The sequence below is a fragment of the Gigantopelta aegis genome, chromosome 9 (genome assembly GCF_016097555.1).
Source record: "Gigantopelta aegis isolate Gae_Host chromosome 9, Gae_host_genome, whole genome shotgun sequence".
Classification (NCBI taxonomy): Eukaryota; Metazoa; Mollusca; class Gastropoda; order Neomphalida; family Peltospiridae; genus Gigantopelta; species Gigantopelta aegis.
The window spans coordinates 4,831,630-4,849,275 of NC_054707.1; the positions used below are offsets into that span (position 1 = coordinate 4,831,630).

A 17,646-nucleotide genomic window follows, 5' to 3' on the forward strand; every position below is an offset into this window, starting at 1 on the left:
GTCATTCAATGATTATGTAATGTTTTACAGGGTATTATAGGATTGATCATAAAAACATTATGGGAGAAAGAAATAAATGATTTATTTAACGACGCACTCATCACACAGATTTTGAGAGGAAACCCGCTGTCGCCACTTCATGGGCTACTCTTTCCGATTAGCAGCAAGGGATCTTTTATTTGCACTTCCCACAGGCAGGATAGCACAAACCATGGCCTTTGTTGAACTAGTTATGGATCACTGGTCGGTGCAAGTGGTTTACACCTACCCATCAAGTCTTGCGGGGCACTCACTCAGGGTTTGGAGTCGGTATCTGGATTAAACATCCCATGCCTCGAGGCCGGTCATTATGGGAGAAGCAGGAGGATTGTCTGTATAGTTATGTAAAGTTGTTAAAACAACCGTCCCATTTTTATTTGTAAAATAAAATGTAGCCAGTCACTGCTATTTTGTTCTGTAACAGATAATCTTCTATCTAGTATAAATATTTATTACTGTCACTGTAATAATTTCAATTTCAATCTCCAAGAACATCCATTGAACACCGTGGGATGAGATGAGGATCAGCCAAACCATTGATCGACTACATGGAATTTCAATCTCCAAGAACAATCATAGAACACCGTGAGATGAGAAGATGAGGATCAGCTACAACATTCATTGACTATATGGAATTTCAATCTCCAAGAGCATCCACTGAAAATTGTGGAATGAGAAGATGAGGATCAGCCACACCATTGATTGACTATATGAAATTTTAATCGCCAAGAACATCCATAGAGCACCGTGGGATGAGAAGATGAGGATCAGCTACAACAATGATCGACTACATGGAATTTCAATCACCAAGAACATCCACTTAAAACCGTGGGATGAGAAGATGAGGATCAGCCACACCAATGATTGACTATATGGAATTTCAATCGCCAAGAACATCCACTGAAAACTGTGGGATGAGAAGATGAGGATCAGCCAAACCATTGATCGACTACATGGAATTTCAATCGCCAAGAACATTCATAGAACACCGTGAGATGAGAAGATGAGGATCAGCTACAACATTCATTGACTATATGGAATTTCAATCTCCAAGAGCATCCACTGAAAATTGTGGAATGAGAAGATGAGGATCAGCCACACCATTGATTGACTATATCGAATTTTAATCGCCAAGAACATCCATAGAGCACCGTGGGATGAGAAGATGAGGATCAGCTACAACAATGATTGACTATATGGAATTTCAATCACCAAGAACATCCACTGAACACCGTGGGATGAGAAGATGAGGATCAGCTACACCAATGATTGACTATATGGAATTTCAATCACCAAGAACATCCACTGAACACTGTGGGATGAGAAGATGAGGATCAGCTACAACAATGATTGACTATATGGAATTTCAATCGCCAAGAACATCCACTGAAAACTGTGGGATGAGAAGATGAGGATCAGCCAAACCATTGATCGACTACATGGAATTTCAATCGCCAAGAACATTCACTGAAGACCGTGGGATGAGAAGATAAGGATCAGCCACACCATTAACTGACTATATGGAATTTCAACCCCCAAGAACATCCACTTAAAACCATGAGATGAGAAGATGAGGATCAGCTACACCATTGATTGACTATATGGAATTTCAATCACCAAGAACATCCACTGAACACCGTGGGATGAGAAGATGAGGATCAGCTACACCAATGATTGACTATATGGAATTTCAATCACCAAGAACATCCACTTAAAACCGTGGGATGAGAAGATGAGGATCAGCCACACCAATGATTGACTATATGGAATTTCAACCCCCAAGAACATCCACTTAAAACTGTGGGATGAGAAAATGAGGTTCAGCTACAACATTGATTGACTATATGGAATTTCAATCCCCAAGAACATCCACTTAAAACCGTGAGATGAGAAGATGAGGATCAGCTACACCAATGATTGACTATATGGAATTTCAATCACCAAGAACATCCACTTAAAACCGTGAGATGAGAAGATGAGGATCAGCTACACCATTGATTGACTATATGGAATTTCAATCACCAAGAACATCCTCTGAACACCGTGGGATGAGAAGATGAGGATCAGCTACACCAATGATTGACTATATGGAATTTCAATCACCAAGAACATCCACTTAAAACCGTGAGATGAGAAGATGAGGATCAGCTACACCATTGATTGACTATATGGAATTTCAATCACTAAGAACATCCACTGAACACCGTGGGATGAGAAGATGATCAGCTACACCAATGATTGACTATATGGAATTTCAATCACCAAGAACATCCACGTAAAACCGTGGGATGAGAAGATGAAGATCAGCCACACCAATGATTGACTATATGGAATTTCAATCACCAAGAACATCCACTGAACACCGTGGGATGAGAAGATGAGGATCAGCTACACCATTGATTGACTACATGCAAGCACCTCAGGCGAGCATTCAACCAATTGAGCTAAATCCCGCCCTGACGAAGAAGCAGACTGTAGGGGAGGTACGCCAACTTCATGTACTTGGATTTTTGGCTAGTACTAAAAATAAATTCCAGTTTATGATCTATTGAAGTGTGACAGTCAGGAATAAGAAGGGAAAGAAATTTCCGCCACAACAAACTGGTCATGCTAACAGCAGTCAACCGACTGAGTGAACAGATTAACATGCATAAAAAGCTATCATTAATGAACTAGTCGAGTTACTTGTAAGCACACCCATCATGTTGCATCCAAAATAAATTCATAAATGTATGTTTTAGTTTTGCTCCATAAAACATCATATTGGTCTCATCACATGACCATAATTTCTTAAAATCACACATTTATTACAAACGAGATGAAAGATTTAAAAACAAATGATGTACATAATTAACAATTATGAAAGCACACCAGCTGTTAAAATATAAATATGCATGTTTACATAATTCAACATCAACAAATAAAGCTCTTTAGAACACCCTTAAAAATTTAAACATTTGCTTTGTTGTAACCTGACTCGGTCGATTAGTGATCAGAATAAAATTCTAAAAACAAATTTATTAAAAAAAAGTGAGAAACAAAATGAAAAATAAAGTATAACTAAAATTTATATGCAGTGAATATCGTCAAAACCGAATACTCAATATACTGAAACTCCCTCAAAACTCTCACTTTTAAAGTAACAGTAGACAACAGAACCTCTCTATACCAGATACCCTTAAACTGGACTGTTTACTTAATCTTATAGGTGGCCGATTTGAGGAGTTCCATTGTATATACAAAGTGGGCGGCATATGAAATCTATTAACTGAGCGAAAGGTTACTTCAGCTGTTGGCTCATAGCAGTTTTATCACACACGATCCAAGTGCTAAGCAAGTTTGCCTGTGGCCATCACACTAAGATGTAATGTTAATATAATGGGTTTTATTAATTTATGTTTCCATTGGTTACTTAGTTATGTCTGCTCAGCACTTAGCTAATGATGTGTCCATGCATGGCGAGAATTTTACCTGGAGGAAAAAACTATCAAACACCATAGATATCAGGCTTCTCCTCATGACTTCGAGAGGTGAAAACATCACCAAAATTGCCTACTTACATGTATGAAAGCCATCAGATGAAAAAACGAAAATGTCTGCAAAGTTATTAAATTCTGAAAGTATGTGATCTAAAAAATATCCAAGTTTTATTACATTGAATATGCTACAATTATTTAATAAATTATTGTATCAATCTATAGCGAATCCATATGGACAAAAATTATATATCAACTATAATTAATTCATCCATCCATTGTTTTGTTTTGAGTTTTTCTTCTTTGTTGTTGTTGTTTTTTAATTTGTGGAGAATGTATTCATATAGAAAACTGATTTTGTTCCTGTATGTAAATTGTATTTAATCCTTTTTTTCTACAGTGTATCTAAATAGACAAATCTGTGCTGTACATAAACTGTATTTAATCTACATATTATTTTATTTAATCTAAGGAAAATATATCCATAATATTCACAAATCATTCTGTAACTGTACCATAACTGGATTAGATTGGAGTTTGATATTATTAATATTGTATGCTATTAGCAAGACAACTGATCAAGATTGGAGTGGATAATATTATTAATATTGTAAGCTATTAGCAAGACAACTGATCAAGATTGGAGTGGATAATATTATTAATATTGTATGCCATTAGCAAGACAACTGATCGGTCTTTAATTTATATAAAGCCAATTGAGATTTGTGAGAAGTTTTCTAACTTGGACTGTATAATTTGTAATTTCAGCTTGACACATTCCATACATATTCATATAGTAAGCTGGCTCAGTATACCAGCATAGCGCACAAACCAGTATGTACATACTTTACTGTACAGAATATAAGAACTTGGTGTCTTGAATATATTATTCCCTTGTAGTTTTCTATGGTTTATGCATGGTAGCAGGGCTTAAAAATGTGGATTCCCATTGAAGCAGTCCACAGGAATCCTCCGATTCTAAAATGTTTCAGAGAAGAACTTTATCAACAGTGTTAGTATATAGAATTCTGTGTCATATGCTACTCACTGTATATGGATTAACCCACACACACAAAAACACCTTACTATTTATTGGAAAGAATAACCAATTTGTCAGTAACAGTTTATCCAATTTTAAAGCAAAAAAAACAAAAAACATTTTTTTTTTTTTTAATAACAGTTTTGTTACTTGTTGATTCCATTTTTTTTTTACAGTTAGTGTTTTTAGGTGTCTTACTAGCCCCAAGTTCAGCCAGCAAACGTTTTGCTAACGTTCGCAAACTATTTGATTGGTTTCCAATGTGGCCATTTGATTTACTGTGAACCTCCAAACCAGTCTGGCGGACGTTTCCCATTACTTTTCAAAGATTGCTTATTCGTAAACAGCGCAAAGGATACTTTTGCCGATATATTTTGCAGGTAAAAGAACAGGTAATTCAAGGTTAGGAACATACTATTAGCGAACTAACATAGAAATGTTTGGTGTATTAGTAAATTTGGAAACACTTAATTATTGTCTATTGTTATTATGTAAATATTGAACAAACATGTTCCTTTCGGTTCTCTTCGTTTGCAATTTGGTTCATAGAAATGGGCCAACCACCGCTTGGCTCCAGGCCAGACTAGTCTCGATAAACCACGTTTTGAACATGCACGGATTCAAATGTATGTTACGCTTTTGAAGCCAGTTTAAACTGAAGCTTGATGACCAGACTATTTTTTATTTTATTTCATTTTTTAAATTCAGTAATGTTTTATTCACTGATTATTCAATTTAATAATTTTTTGGAAATATTTCACGCAAATCCAAATAGATTCGGATGTTTTATGCTTGTGCAAATCCTGGCGCGAATCGGATTCGGAGATTCGCGTGAATTTTATTTTGCTGATCACAATTATTTTTTATCATAGAATTGTTGATACATCAAGATATTTTTGAGGTTTTATATTTTCGATGCTGCCTACTTACCATCGAAATCCATGAAAATAAAAACCCACGAAAATATCGGGTTATATGGTATATATATTCTTTTGTTAATTTATGAAGAATGTACAAATTCATTCTGTTCCTGAATGTAAAAAGCATTTAAACTGTAACAAAAAATTAATCTATGGATAATATATCCATAAGAACAAATTCATCCAATTCCAACATATGAACTGTTTAATCTATATATTACTTTGAATCAATGAAGAATGTATATACATACATGCACAAATCCATGCCATTCATGTATATACATACATGCACAAATCCATGCCATTCATGTATATACATACATGCACAAATCCATGCCATTCATGTATATACATACATGCACAAATCCATGCCATTCATGTATATAAAAAAACTGTGTCTAATCTATATATGATATTTTTAATCTATGGAGAAAGTCGTTCAAACACCCAGCCATTTTCTCCTAGATGAGTAGTTTCCGGATTGATTGTTTCCCCTTTCACTGGTTTCCGGAACACTATTCGATCATGAAGTCGGTCTGACTGTCCCTGCCAAAACTCAAACACAGAAGGCTGCACAGAGTAACCTCCCCTGTCAAAAGGAAAACATTTTTGTTTATAATTATTGTAAAAGTAAATTTACTCGAAAAAGAACCTGAGTCAGTTTCACAAAGCATTGTAACTTTGCCGAAATGCTTAATAGTCATACATTTACAAGTACTTAGTATCTTAAACACAGAAAATTACACCAGTATGGAACATGAGTCATGTTAAGAACAAAAGAAAATGATTGATGAATATTTTAAATTTTATTATTTTGTACAGTATAGAGTTATGGCAATAGTTTCACAGTTGTAACTTTAATTTTATATGTGAAACTAGACTACTAAATTTATGACTAAGAAAAATCAGCGAGTTGAAAATATACATAAATATTTTCTTGTGTCTTTGTCATGATCCGTATTCTGTAATTTACTGCATGTAATAGATAACAAATACTTGTGTGCAGGAAATTATGCAGGAGGATCTAGACTGTGGTGCAATACGAAATCAGTTCGTTTACATTGCTGTCCATGGCAAATTTTTTAGCTTTTTTACATGCATGATGACAGATTAAACCTTGTAACTGGAAAATATCAAGTGCATGCAGCTGTAAAAGATAACTTCATTGCTTTGGCTATGATTTGTGAGAATTTAAAGACTTTTAAAGACTTTTATTACAATTCAAAGACTTTCAAAGACCTAAAACAATTTTTTTTTTCAAATTCAAAGATTTTCAAGGAATTTAAAAACCGCTACGAACCTCGACTACACAAATTTCCGCACAATGCTAAAATGTTAAATAGTAGTTGTTACTCAATTTTCAACTGATCACTCTAATAAATGTTTTGAAACCAAATGTTCCCTGCCATGATATTTTCAACTGATCACTCTAATAAATGTTTTGAAACCAAATGTTCCCTGCCATGATATTTTCAACTGATCACTCTAATAAATGTTTTGAAACCAAATGTTCCCTGCCATGATATTTTCAACTGATCACTCTAATAAATGTTTTGAAACCAAATGTTCCCTGCCATGATATTTTCAACTGATCACTCTAATAAATGTTTTTAAACCAAATGTTCCCTGCCATGATATTTCTGGCATTTCATCAAGACTTGAGGAGGGATGTAGCCCAGTGGTAAAGCACTCGCTGGATGCGCTGTCGGTGTAGGATCGATCCCCATCGGTGGGCTCATTGGGCTATTTCTCATTCCAGCCAGTGCACCACGACTTGTATATATCAAAGGCTGTGGTATGTACTACCCTGTCTGTGGGATGGTGCATATAAAAGATCCCTTGCTGCTAATCGAAAAGAGTAGCCTATGAAATGGTGATAGCAGGTTTCCTCTCTCAATATCTGTGGTCCTTAACCATATGTCTGACGCCATATAACCACAAATAAAATGTGTTGTGTGTGTCGATAAATAAAACATTTCTTTCTTTCATCAACACTTAATCAATGAAGAACAAAAAATCTAATATAAGAATATGTTAATATTACCAATTGAAAAACAACATATATTATAATAATATCTTGTCAATTGTGATTTGCTTTCCTGATTTACTTCAACTTTAAGTTAACTGGCAATTTTTATACAGCATTATATATGAGATTGTGTGAACATTAGTTAACCTAGCATTTGACATTAAAAGAAAGAGATGTAAAGGTGTTAATAAAAATGCAGAGGTTTTTTTAAACGATTGTTATCAACTTACCAATAGTCAGGTTTTGGTACAACAGCACTTTTAGCGGAATAGTGGTTAAACAGAGCATCATACTTTTCATCAAGAAACTGCAAAACAAGAGGCTAACTATGAGAAAAATCAGCAATTGTACAAACAATATACACAGCCAGGGTTTCTGTCAGAGGGTAAAATGGGTATGGCGCCCTACCCAAATTTTTTGGCAGATTTTATTTTTTTAACTTGACGTTTTGACCAAATTTATTACTCTTATCATTACTGTATGATTTTCTTAACCGTAACCCTAAAAATAACCCATTTTCTTTTTGGGAGAGGCCCCCATATCCCCAATCGACTGCAGTTGCATTCAGCATACACATATTCAATATTCATTTTCATAGTGCCATACCCAAAAATTTCTTTCTGGCACCAATACTGACGGCCATAGTTTTACCGGTTTCCTCTTGTGATGTGATAATAATGATGAGTCGTGGCCAGTGCATGGTTATCTGCTAGGCCTTGAAATCTGATGGCATGGCATGATACGGGATGGTATGGGAATTGGGATGGATGTATGCATGTATGTTTAACAACACCCCTGCACAATAAATACACCAGCTATCGGGTGTCAAACAAAGTACATGATAAAGTGATGCCAAAAAACCATGTAAACATTCAAAGGCTAATCAATAATTTGAAAGCTCAAAGATAAAGCATTAAAATATTTTTATTGAATGAATGGTTGGTTGGTTGGTTGGTTGATTGATTTGACTGACTGACTGACTGACTGATTGATTGATTCAACACACCAGCACAATAAATACATGGGCTACTGGATGTCGAACAAAGGTAAAGTACTGTACATGATAGAAGTGATGACAAAATATATGGGTTTATTTTGTTTCAAGATTTATATACTGTATCATTCTTCTTAAAGAGTCCACTATTATTTTGATGACCTATGATGCATATTAGTCAACTTAATGCCCAAATCTGGTAAGGCCGGGGAAAAAAGGTACTTGTTTCCTATTACAAGCTGGAAAAATATAGGGTAGGTACATGTAGGTAGAAAAAACATTTTATTTTGGAAAATAATTTTATTTATGGATATTAAATAGGTGTTGACTACCAGTATCCAAAATAACCTCTGCATGTATAGAAATACATTATGCAAACCAACAATACCATTCATCATTGTCCTTTGAATCTGACTGGACAATCAAGATGAAAAACAATATTTTTCTTTACCCATCTCTGTGGTGTTGTGGTAATGCTGTGGGCTTAAGACTGGTAGGTACTAGGTTCAAATTCCACACATTGAAAATGGGATTTTTAATCACTGTACCGGCTCTAAAGCTGGTGAGTGTTTCACAAAACTCAGTGGTTAGGTGTAATTACTTGCACTGACCAGCGTCCACAACTGGTTTATCAAAGGCTGTGGTATGTACTGTCCTATCTGTGTGAGAGTGCATATAAAAGATACCTTGCTGTTTAGTCATAAGCAGCAGGTTTCCTCTTATACTAACCCTAACTTCTGTCCTGGGCAGGCAGTTGAGGCAGCTGGACTGTCTGTCCAGGACAGACGTGTTTGAACCTTAATTGGATCGAAGCACATAAATAAATTTTTTAAATGTAAACTGAAAAAGAAGGGTTCTATTTTTATGTCCAACAATAACATTTTAAAAAATGTTTAAATTAATATGATCATTCCTAGTGTATCTAAGAAATGGTAGACTTACCAATTTTATAATTACAATGTTAGTTTTATTCTGTAAGAATAAGTACTTCTAAATCCATTTGATTTAGCAGTAAACTTCATCAGTATCAGTAAACAACCCATCCCTTAGCTTATCAGAAGGTTGCTGGAGTAAATTGGAAAACATCACATATTTTCGAGAAGACAATTTTCCGACAATCGGTTGTTAGAAGAAAACAATTCTGTGGCTCATAAACAAAATTAATATAGAACGATCTGATTGATAATGACGTCAAATTAGTGCTTGTGATAGTTTTGGAATGTTTTCGTGGAAATCGTTGTTATATTAAAAACAATTTTGGACATAACAAAAACAGATTTTGTTGGCAGATTCAAATTAGGGTTGGTCGGGTAACCGGAAACAAACAATACTTTATGATACGCCCAATGTAAACATATTGCCTACATAAATCTGGCAATGTAAACATACTGCCTACACAGATCTGGCAATGTAAACATACTGCCTACACAGATCTGGCAATGTAAACATACTGCCAGGTGTCTGCCAGAAAGTAAAACGGGTATGGTGCCATACTCAAATTGTTTTGCAGATTTTATTTTTTTAAGTTAACCTTTTGACAAAATTAATTACTCTTATTATTACTGTCTGATTTTGTTAACCCTAACCCTAAACGTAACCCATTTTCTGTCTGGGGGAGGCCCCCCATACCCCATGTTGACTGTGGTTGCATTCAATTCCATAACGCTATACCCAAAAATTTCTTTCTGGCAGAAACATTGACTGCCTACACAAATCTAGCCATGTAAACATATTGCCTATACAAATTTGGCAATATAAACATATTGCCTACACAAATTTGTCAATGTAAACATATTGCCTACACTGAGTTAAACAAGTAAATATATCAGCAAATATCTGGTCACCTGTCGACTTGACACAACTTGGCTCTGGCGACTGACGATTGCTCCAACCTGATTGGGCTTCGGCCTCGTATTAAAGTAGCGGAGCGATTCTTCTTCCGACAACTTTGACACAGTCCCTTCTATTCTTATCTAGAGAAAAGTACAGATGACAGTTAGTTTAGATTTTGGAACCATAAGAAAAACAAGAATCAAATATGAGCCAACTGACAAGTGTTTTTATTAAAATTCATAGGAAATATGTGCTAACAACCTAGGTTGGGTTTTTTAATGACACCAAAAGAGCATATTGACTAATCAGCGGTGGGAATTGGTGAACTGTAAAAAGGAGGAAATCTAGAGGGGTCCCGGAACTTCTGGAAATCCTAGGTTAAAATCTGTGCCATCTGACACATTTTGGAGGAAAGGACGATTAAAATGCAAGGAAACGCAATGTTCCATGAGAGGAAAACAGCTGATCCGAGGAGAATTCCCACCCCTGCTAATTAATCATTGGTTATTGGAAGTCAAACATTATTCATCATTCTGACACAGTCTTCAGAGGAAACCTGCTATGATTTTGCATTAGCAGCAGCCCTCTACATTAAGACTGATTTGGTTGCATATGCAATAAAACATTTCATCGGACGACTATATAAAAACACAAAAGTAGGCGCTTTCTGGCTCCTAAATGGAAAAGTTAACGTAGAGGGCAGAGCACCAAGAGATCTTCTGTATGCCCTTTACAACAGACAGCCCAGCACATAGCATGATCTTTGATATACATGTACCAGGCAGAGCACCAAGATATCTTCTATATGCCCTTTACGACAGACAGCCCAGCACATAGCATGATCTTTGATATACCAGGCAGAGCACCAAGGTATCTTCTGTATGCCCTTTACGACAGACAGCCCAGCACACAGCATGATCTTTGATATACCAGGAGAGCACCAAGAGATCTTCTGTATGCCCTTTACGACAGACGACCCAGCACATAGCATGATCTTTGATATACCAGGCAGAGCACCAAGGTATCTTCTGTATGCCCTTTACGACAGACAGCCCAGCACACAGCATGATCTTTGATATACCAGGCAGAGCACCAAGAGTTCTTCTATATGCCCTTTACGACAGACAGCCCAGCACATAGCATGATCTTTGATATACACGTACCAGTGAGGACGAACTGGTTGTGGCGAAAAAATATCCAGTGATTATAACAATTGTGATAGTGTTGTATGCCATAATTGTATTAAAATATTTCTTTAAACAATATTCTTCTCAAAATTAACATGAATGAGCAACATTAATGAAGTACAAAATAGAAAATTGTAATCAGTAGCTATCTAAGTTAACAACTGTTGTAAATAGGCTATTTTTTATTATTAATTAAAAGATGCACTCAACACATTTTTATTTACAGTTATATGGCATCAGACATATGGTTAAGGACCAGATAGATATTGAGAGAGGAAACCCACTGTCGTCACTTTATGAGCTACTCTTTCCGATTAGCAGCAAGGGATCTTTTATATGCACCATCCCACAGACAGGGTAGTACATAGCACGGCCTTTGATATATCAGTCGTGGTGCACTGGATGGAACGAGAAATAGCCAGTGTTTGAGATTAACAGTATCCCGATATCCCAGGGATACCAGAATTTAATTTTGGACACCAGACTTCAATAACCCAGTATCCCACTGGGATACCATATAATGTTGTTGATTTTTTTAATCCTGCATTTTTAGTTTTCACTGAAAAAATTAAAGTCGTCATTTACTGGTGAAGTTAAGTAACAGTGTCGTCCAAGTTTGTTACAATGTTATTTATGAATTTCATTTAAGTGGGATACTAAATTCTCAGGTGGGATACCAAATTTTTAAAGTTTAGTATCCAACTGGAATACTGCCCAAAATATTTAATCTCGAGCACTGATAGTCCAATGGGTCCACCGACGGGGATCGATCCCACCCCGACCACGCATCGAGCGAACTCTGTACCACTGGGCTACGTCCCGCCCCTTATCACAAACAGATGCTCACATATAACTTCTAATATAGCACCTTTAAGTGGTTGCAATATTATGTAAATTTCTAATGTACTTATATTGAATTTATATTCACTAAATATGCTGGTCATAATTAATCATTTATGCTGCAATTCAAAATAATCAGTTAACTTGCAGTTTTAAATTAAAAGTTTGTTTAAGGGTAAATGAAACTGACACATAATCACAATGTGTTATAGTCTGTTCCCATAAAGGTCACAAATCTCCTGTTTACCGACATCTTTATTTCAATTTCAAGAGTAAACACCACTTTGTACATCAATGAGAGCCCAAACAAGCAAATCGTCGGCGAAATTACAAAACTTCGTAACTACACTTTTAAAATTTTTACAGGAGAGCAAAAAAACTGAATATTTTTCGAAAAATATGTTATTTTGTACGCGCTATTGTAGGGATATAAGCACATTTTTAGTTTGTTATAGTTGTTGTTATGCGAACATATTAACAGTTAATAGTGGTAACTACTTAATAGTGGGTGTACCATAGTTACGGCAACGTCCGAAATTAGGACGTTTTACCCTGTGTCAGGTCTACAAATGTACTTAAGACATTTTACACCTGAATACATGTGTAATTAACTGGTTTTATTTACATGTAATCCATGTAATGTGTGAACATAATGCAATGCTGAGTGTCATGTCCACACTCTAGCTTCCCGCTTTGTAGATACAACGTTTTGTCGTTTTGTTTCTTGGACCAGTATGACTATTTGTCATGTGACAGTCAACCACTTTCTAATAGGCCGATGGTTACGATCTTTTGACAAAAGCAGAATATGAACATTCTAACTGGAAATTCCAAAAAGTTATTTCTCGCCAAAAGCGTATTTACGACCTTTTGTCATTTCACCAACGAAATGCTAAATTAGATAGAGTATTATTAAATAGGTATTTACAAAATATTTATTTGTCAGTTTAATATGAAAGAAATAATTGACGAAAATCATTTTTATTCTATTTCCGACACTACTTTAGTCCATGGAATCCTGTCAGAACTGAATTCTGTGTCACTTAATTGTTTGGGATTCTGCAGGGTTTTATTTCTAAAATCCGACTTGACACCCATGGCTTTGAAATTGGGAATTTTAGCATCGTTTTTACCAAACACTTACAATTTTCAGTTCCATTTCAATAACATTTTATTAAGCCAAGTTAGAATTAAAAAAGTAATGCTATATATATGTATATACATGAACTTGTGTTTATTCAAATTAATATATCTATTGTGCATTACAAAACATTATTGAGGAGGGAAGGTTTGTCAAGCGAATGAGATTTACATTCAGATTGGGAATTGTCTCTGTAGAATGGTGGGGGATGGTGCCCATTATCGGAGTCTAGAAACATAGGTGATCAAATCCTGTTCCGAGTATTACGATTTCCAGAACTGTCAAACATGCATGCCCCCTAACTAAATAAAGAGGATCCAAAATGAACTTAAAATACTTATTCAGTTACCTGCTGCATTAGTTCTGGCCAAAAGAAAAGTAAACTGCAATGTGGATTTTCTTCCTGTCAAAGGAAAAAAAAGCCAATTTTAAACGGGAAACAGATAACACATACATTGTAATGTATAAATCACTATTCACTAAAATATGTAACAAGAGAGGCATTAGTCTTTAAAACTAAGTGTTCATTTTTGTTACTTTTCAAAAAAAAGTAAGTACTGTATTTTGATTTTGGTATGGGAAATATGTAGGATTTTATAACAAAAATTTGTCTTGCACCCATAGCTTGAGGATTTTTAGCATTATATTTCAACATATGTTAAAGAAGCTTGTTGTGTCTAAATAGTTTAAAGATTAAAGAGTAATAATCAGGGTTTCTGCCAGAGGGTAAAATGGGTATGCTGCAATACCCAAAAGTTTTTGCAGATTTTTTTTTTTTTTTAGTTGACCTTTTGACCAAATTAATGACTCTTTGTCATTACTGTATCATTTTCTTCACCCTAACCCTAAACCAAACCCATTTTCTTTCTGAGAGAGCCCCCCCCCCACCCACCCCATAACCTCTAGCAACTGTTGTTGCATTCAGCACACACATTGTAAATATTCAATTTCATAGCACCGTACCCATAAATGTCTTTCTGACAGAAACACTGAGTATTTATTCAAACTATCTGCGTCCATACCAGCTCTCTGGCTTTGCGACTCTCATAGTTTGTGAAAAACAAAAAGCCACCTTTCTGACTGTATTCTTTGATTAAAACAACTCTCAACGACGGAAATCCATTCCTGAAACAGAGTGAAACATAATTCCAACTTGCTTACCGACATAAAAGAAGACCATACAAATATGATTATGTGGTATTCTCTTTGAAAAAGTAGTTCCAGAACATTCTCTTAAAATTGGCCAATATTCTTTTTTTTCTTTTTTATATATCAAAGCATATCCTAATAATTTGAGCTTTGCGAGATAATTTTCCAGAAAACTGAGATATATCATGACAATGAGGCCTGTTTAGGTCAAGTGAGCAATGCCTCACCAAAAATTTAAAGCGGCAAGTGTTTCTGCATGGCTTCACTTATTTGCACTTTTTCTCTTGGAATTATTATTATATTAACAGAAGAGTAACACCGTGCTAGCTCTCTACTAGTATGTACTGGACTGAATATAGGTAAAGCTATATTAGATATTTATAATTTAATATCTATATATTTATTTTATATCTATGGCTTGTCTTCAATGGCATTACAATATCAGCCATAAATATAAAAAAAGACAAATATCAAAAAATAAATATTAAATATCAGATATTTTTAAGTGCACTGAGACAAAAATATTTGGTCTACTGAGTACAGTACATGTCCTCTCCTCCTAAACTGAAGTACTATTTCTAAATGGAGAAGCCGGATAATAATGATAAGTATTAAAAATAAACCAAAGCTATAAAATACTTGGTTGCTGTAGCCAGCGCCACTGCATTGGGTTCCTTAATTCCATCAGTACTCAGCGCCTTGTCGAGCCAACATTTGAACTGGAGGTACGGATCTTTGGACGCCAGATGATCAAAATCAAACACCTCATGCTTCTCTTTGTATGGAATTCTCAGTCCTGAAAGCAGTATAAAGGTCCTGTCATCACTCAGCATTCAGTGAGCATAAGCAGGTGCAGATCAAAGACTTTTTAATAGAGGGGCTCAAAACCAGTTGTTCTTTTTGAAAATACAACGTAGAATGTAAAGGTCACTGACACGTTAAGTGTTTTCCCTAGCTTGTTTTAGCATGGTGTAGCACCATGCCGCAATAGCCTTAATCAGAGCCATGCTGCCCTGAGATTAAACAAGCCTTTTTCAGTAAGTAATTCTAAAATTGCCTTTATAAAACACCAAAAAAGGTATTATTAATTAATAAAATATGCCTTTTAATAAAAGTTTTATATCTTTTGCCATTCATTTATTAAAGCAAGCACATAAATTACATTAATGTTTATTTCAATTAATTTTTGTGTATTTTTAATGAAAAACGAGTGTTCCAAAAATGGTGAAAATGCCCCAAAAGTGTTTGGTCTACCATGCCATGCCTAATTTCTAGGGAAATCACTACAGGTGGATGGGATAAGTTGTGTATTCTGTAATATATATTGTTTCATCAAAAATAGGGGGCCCCAGACTGAACCTGCACCTGGGCACCTGCTTATAAAAGTTTTAAATGACGTCACACACATGCAATTATGGCATTGCCATGAAGTTACTGTCTCGGACTCTATTAGAGTCTCGAGTCTAGACTCTAAACGTTTTATAAGCACCAGGCCAGGCCTGATAAGCATTTAGTTTTAAAGTACATGTACATTGTATATCAATGTGTAAATCTAGATGGTTGTTATGGAAATCGTTACCGGTTTATTACCATTTCTACACATCAAATGAGCACTAAACTGGCTGATACACTCACAGTGTTTCTGCCAGAAAGAAATGTTTGGGTATGGCACTATGGAATTCCATGCAACCACAGTCAACGGGGGGGGGCATCCCTCAGAATAAAAATGGGTTACGTTTGGGGTTAGAGTTAAGAAAATCATAACAGTAATGATAAGAATAATTAATTTTGTGAAAAAGTTAACAAAAAAATATATTTGGGTATGCGCCATGCCCATTTTACGCTCTGGCAGAAATCCTGACTCAATCTCTGCAATGTTTCCCGCACAGGCATCGATTTGTAGCATGCATCAGCTGTAAATGTATATTGTTAAGTCATATAATGCCACCTAATCCGGGAAAAATTATAGAAACTTCAGGGCTTGAAATGTAGTGTTAGTACATGCACCGGTGCATGCTGATTTTTGCGTGTGCATGTAACTTTTAAAACTGGGTGCACGCGGTGCATGCTAATATTTTTCAAGTACTGTGTATTGCGTATACTAGTATCCTGTTGTCTACCAGATTCAGACTCAAGTTGTTGAATTTTTCGTATGCATTTCGTAATCTGTTCGCCACATGAAAACGATAACTTTTATCTTATGGGCGCATCCATTTCGTATCCCATAATCCTACTTACAACAATGGTTGTTCGGTCATTTCCGTGAAATATATTTGCGAAAATTGCCGGCAATATCTTGGTTATATCCGTGAATGGTATTAGGGAAGGTGGTCGAGACCGACTTTGGGGTATCCACGCGCATAACACAGTTGTCGTCACTGACAAATTGAACTCCGCCAGATCTGTGATCAATACAAAGTACCGTAACTGCCTTGAACATTTTCGACCTCAGATATGAGCACTTGATCAGATGATTGCGAACGTGCAGGTGCATTACTCGCGTAGTTGACTCGAAGTCAGCCAGTGATTATTTCAATCGCAACTTCTCGTCGAATTCCGTAGGCTAATTTATATTATACCAACAGATCTTATCGAGTTAAAAAAGTTGATAACTTGCTTAATACAAAACACAACTATTCGTACGTTTTTGTAATAGGCCTATTATAGATTTCTGTAAGGCGTTTACGTTGGGTGAAATTTTCAAATTTGATCAAGAATCAGTAATAAACGCAGTTGTATAACGTTCCGGTACTGTTAATAAATACATATAGGTATTGCCGAATAATTCTGAATACGGAATAGCTTCGTATAAAAAAAAATCAACTCTCTAATCAAGGTAATTAAAATAGTATTTTCCTCATTTTTAACAGGATTTACCTTATTTTTGGTGCATGCAGAATTTTAATGGTGCATTTTACTTTTTTTTCAGCATGCACCTGGTGCATGTAGATTTATTTTTTCATTTCTAGCCCTGAACTTAAAGGTAGACTAAACTCCAA

At 35.5% G+C, this 17,646-nt stretch overlaps 1 protein-coding gene across 1 annotated transcript in view; it reads right to left on the minus strand.

Moving 5' to 3' along the window:
* Positions 1-210: 210 nt before the first annotated feature.
* LOC121382315 (pyridoxine/pyridoxamine 5'-phosphate oxidase-like) overlaps positions 211-17,646 on the minus strand; it is a 31,695-nt gene continuing 14,259 nt past the window's right edge. Inside the window, exons 2-7 of the mRNA XM_041511897.1 lie at positions 15,287-15,443; positions 14,521-14,623; positions 13,848-13,901; positions 10,342-10,470; positions 7,734-7,810; positions 211-6,063 (exon numbers count right to left, since the gene is read on the minus strand). Of these exons, the coding sequence (XP_041367831.1) occupies positions 5,898-6,063; positions 7,734-7,810; positions 10,342-10,470; positions 13,848-13,901; positions 14,521-14,623; positions 15,287-15,443 (686 nt within the window). The 3' untranslated portion in view covers positions 211-5,897. The remainder of the gene's footprint in view (positions 6,064-7,733; positions 7,811-10,341; positions 10,471-13,847; positions 13,902-14,520; positions 14,624-15,286; positions 15,444-17,646) is intronic.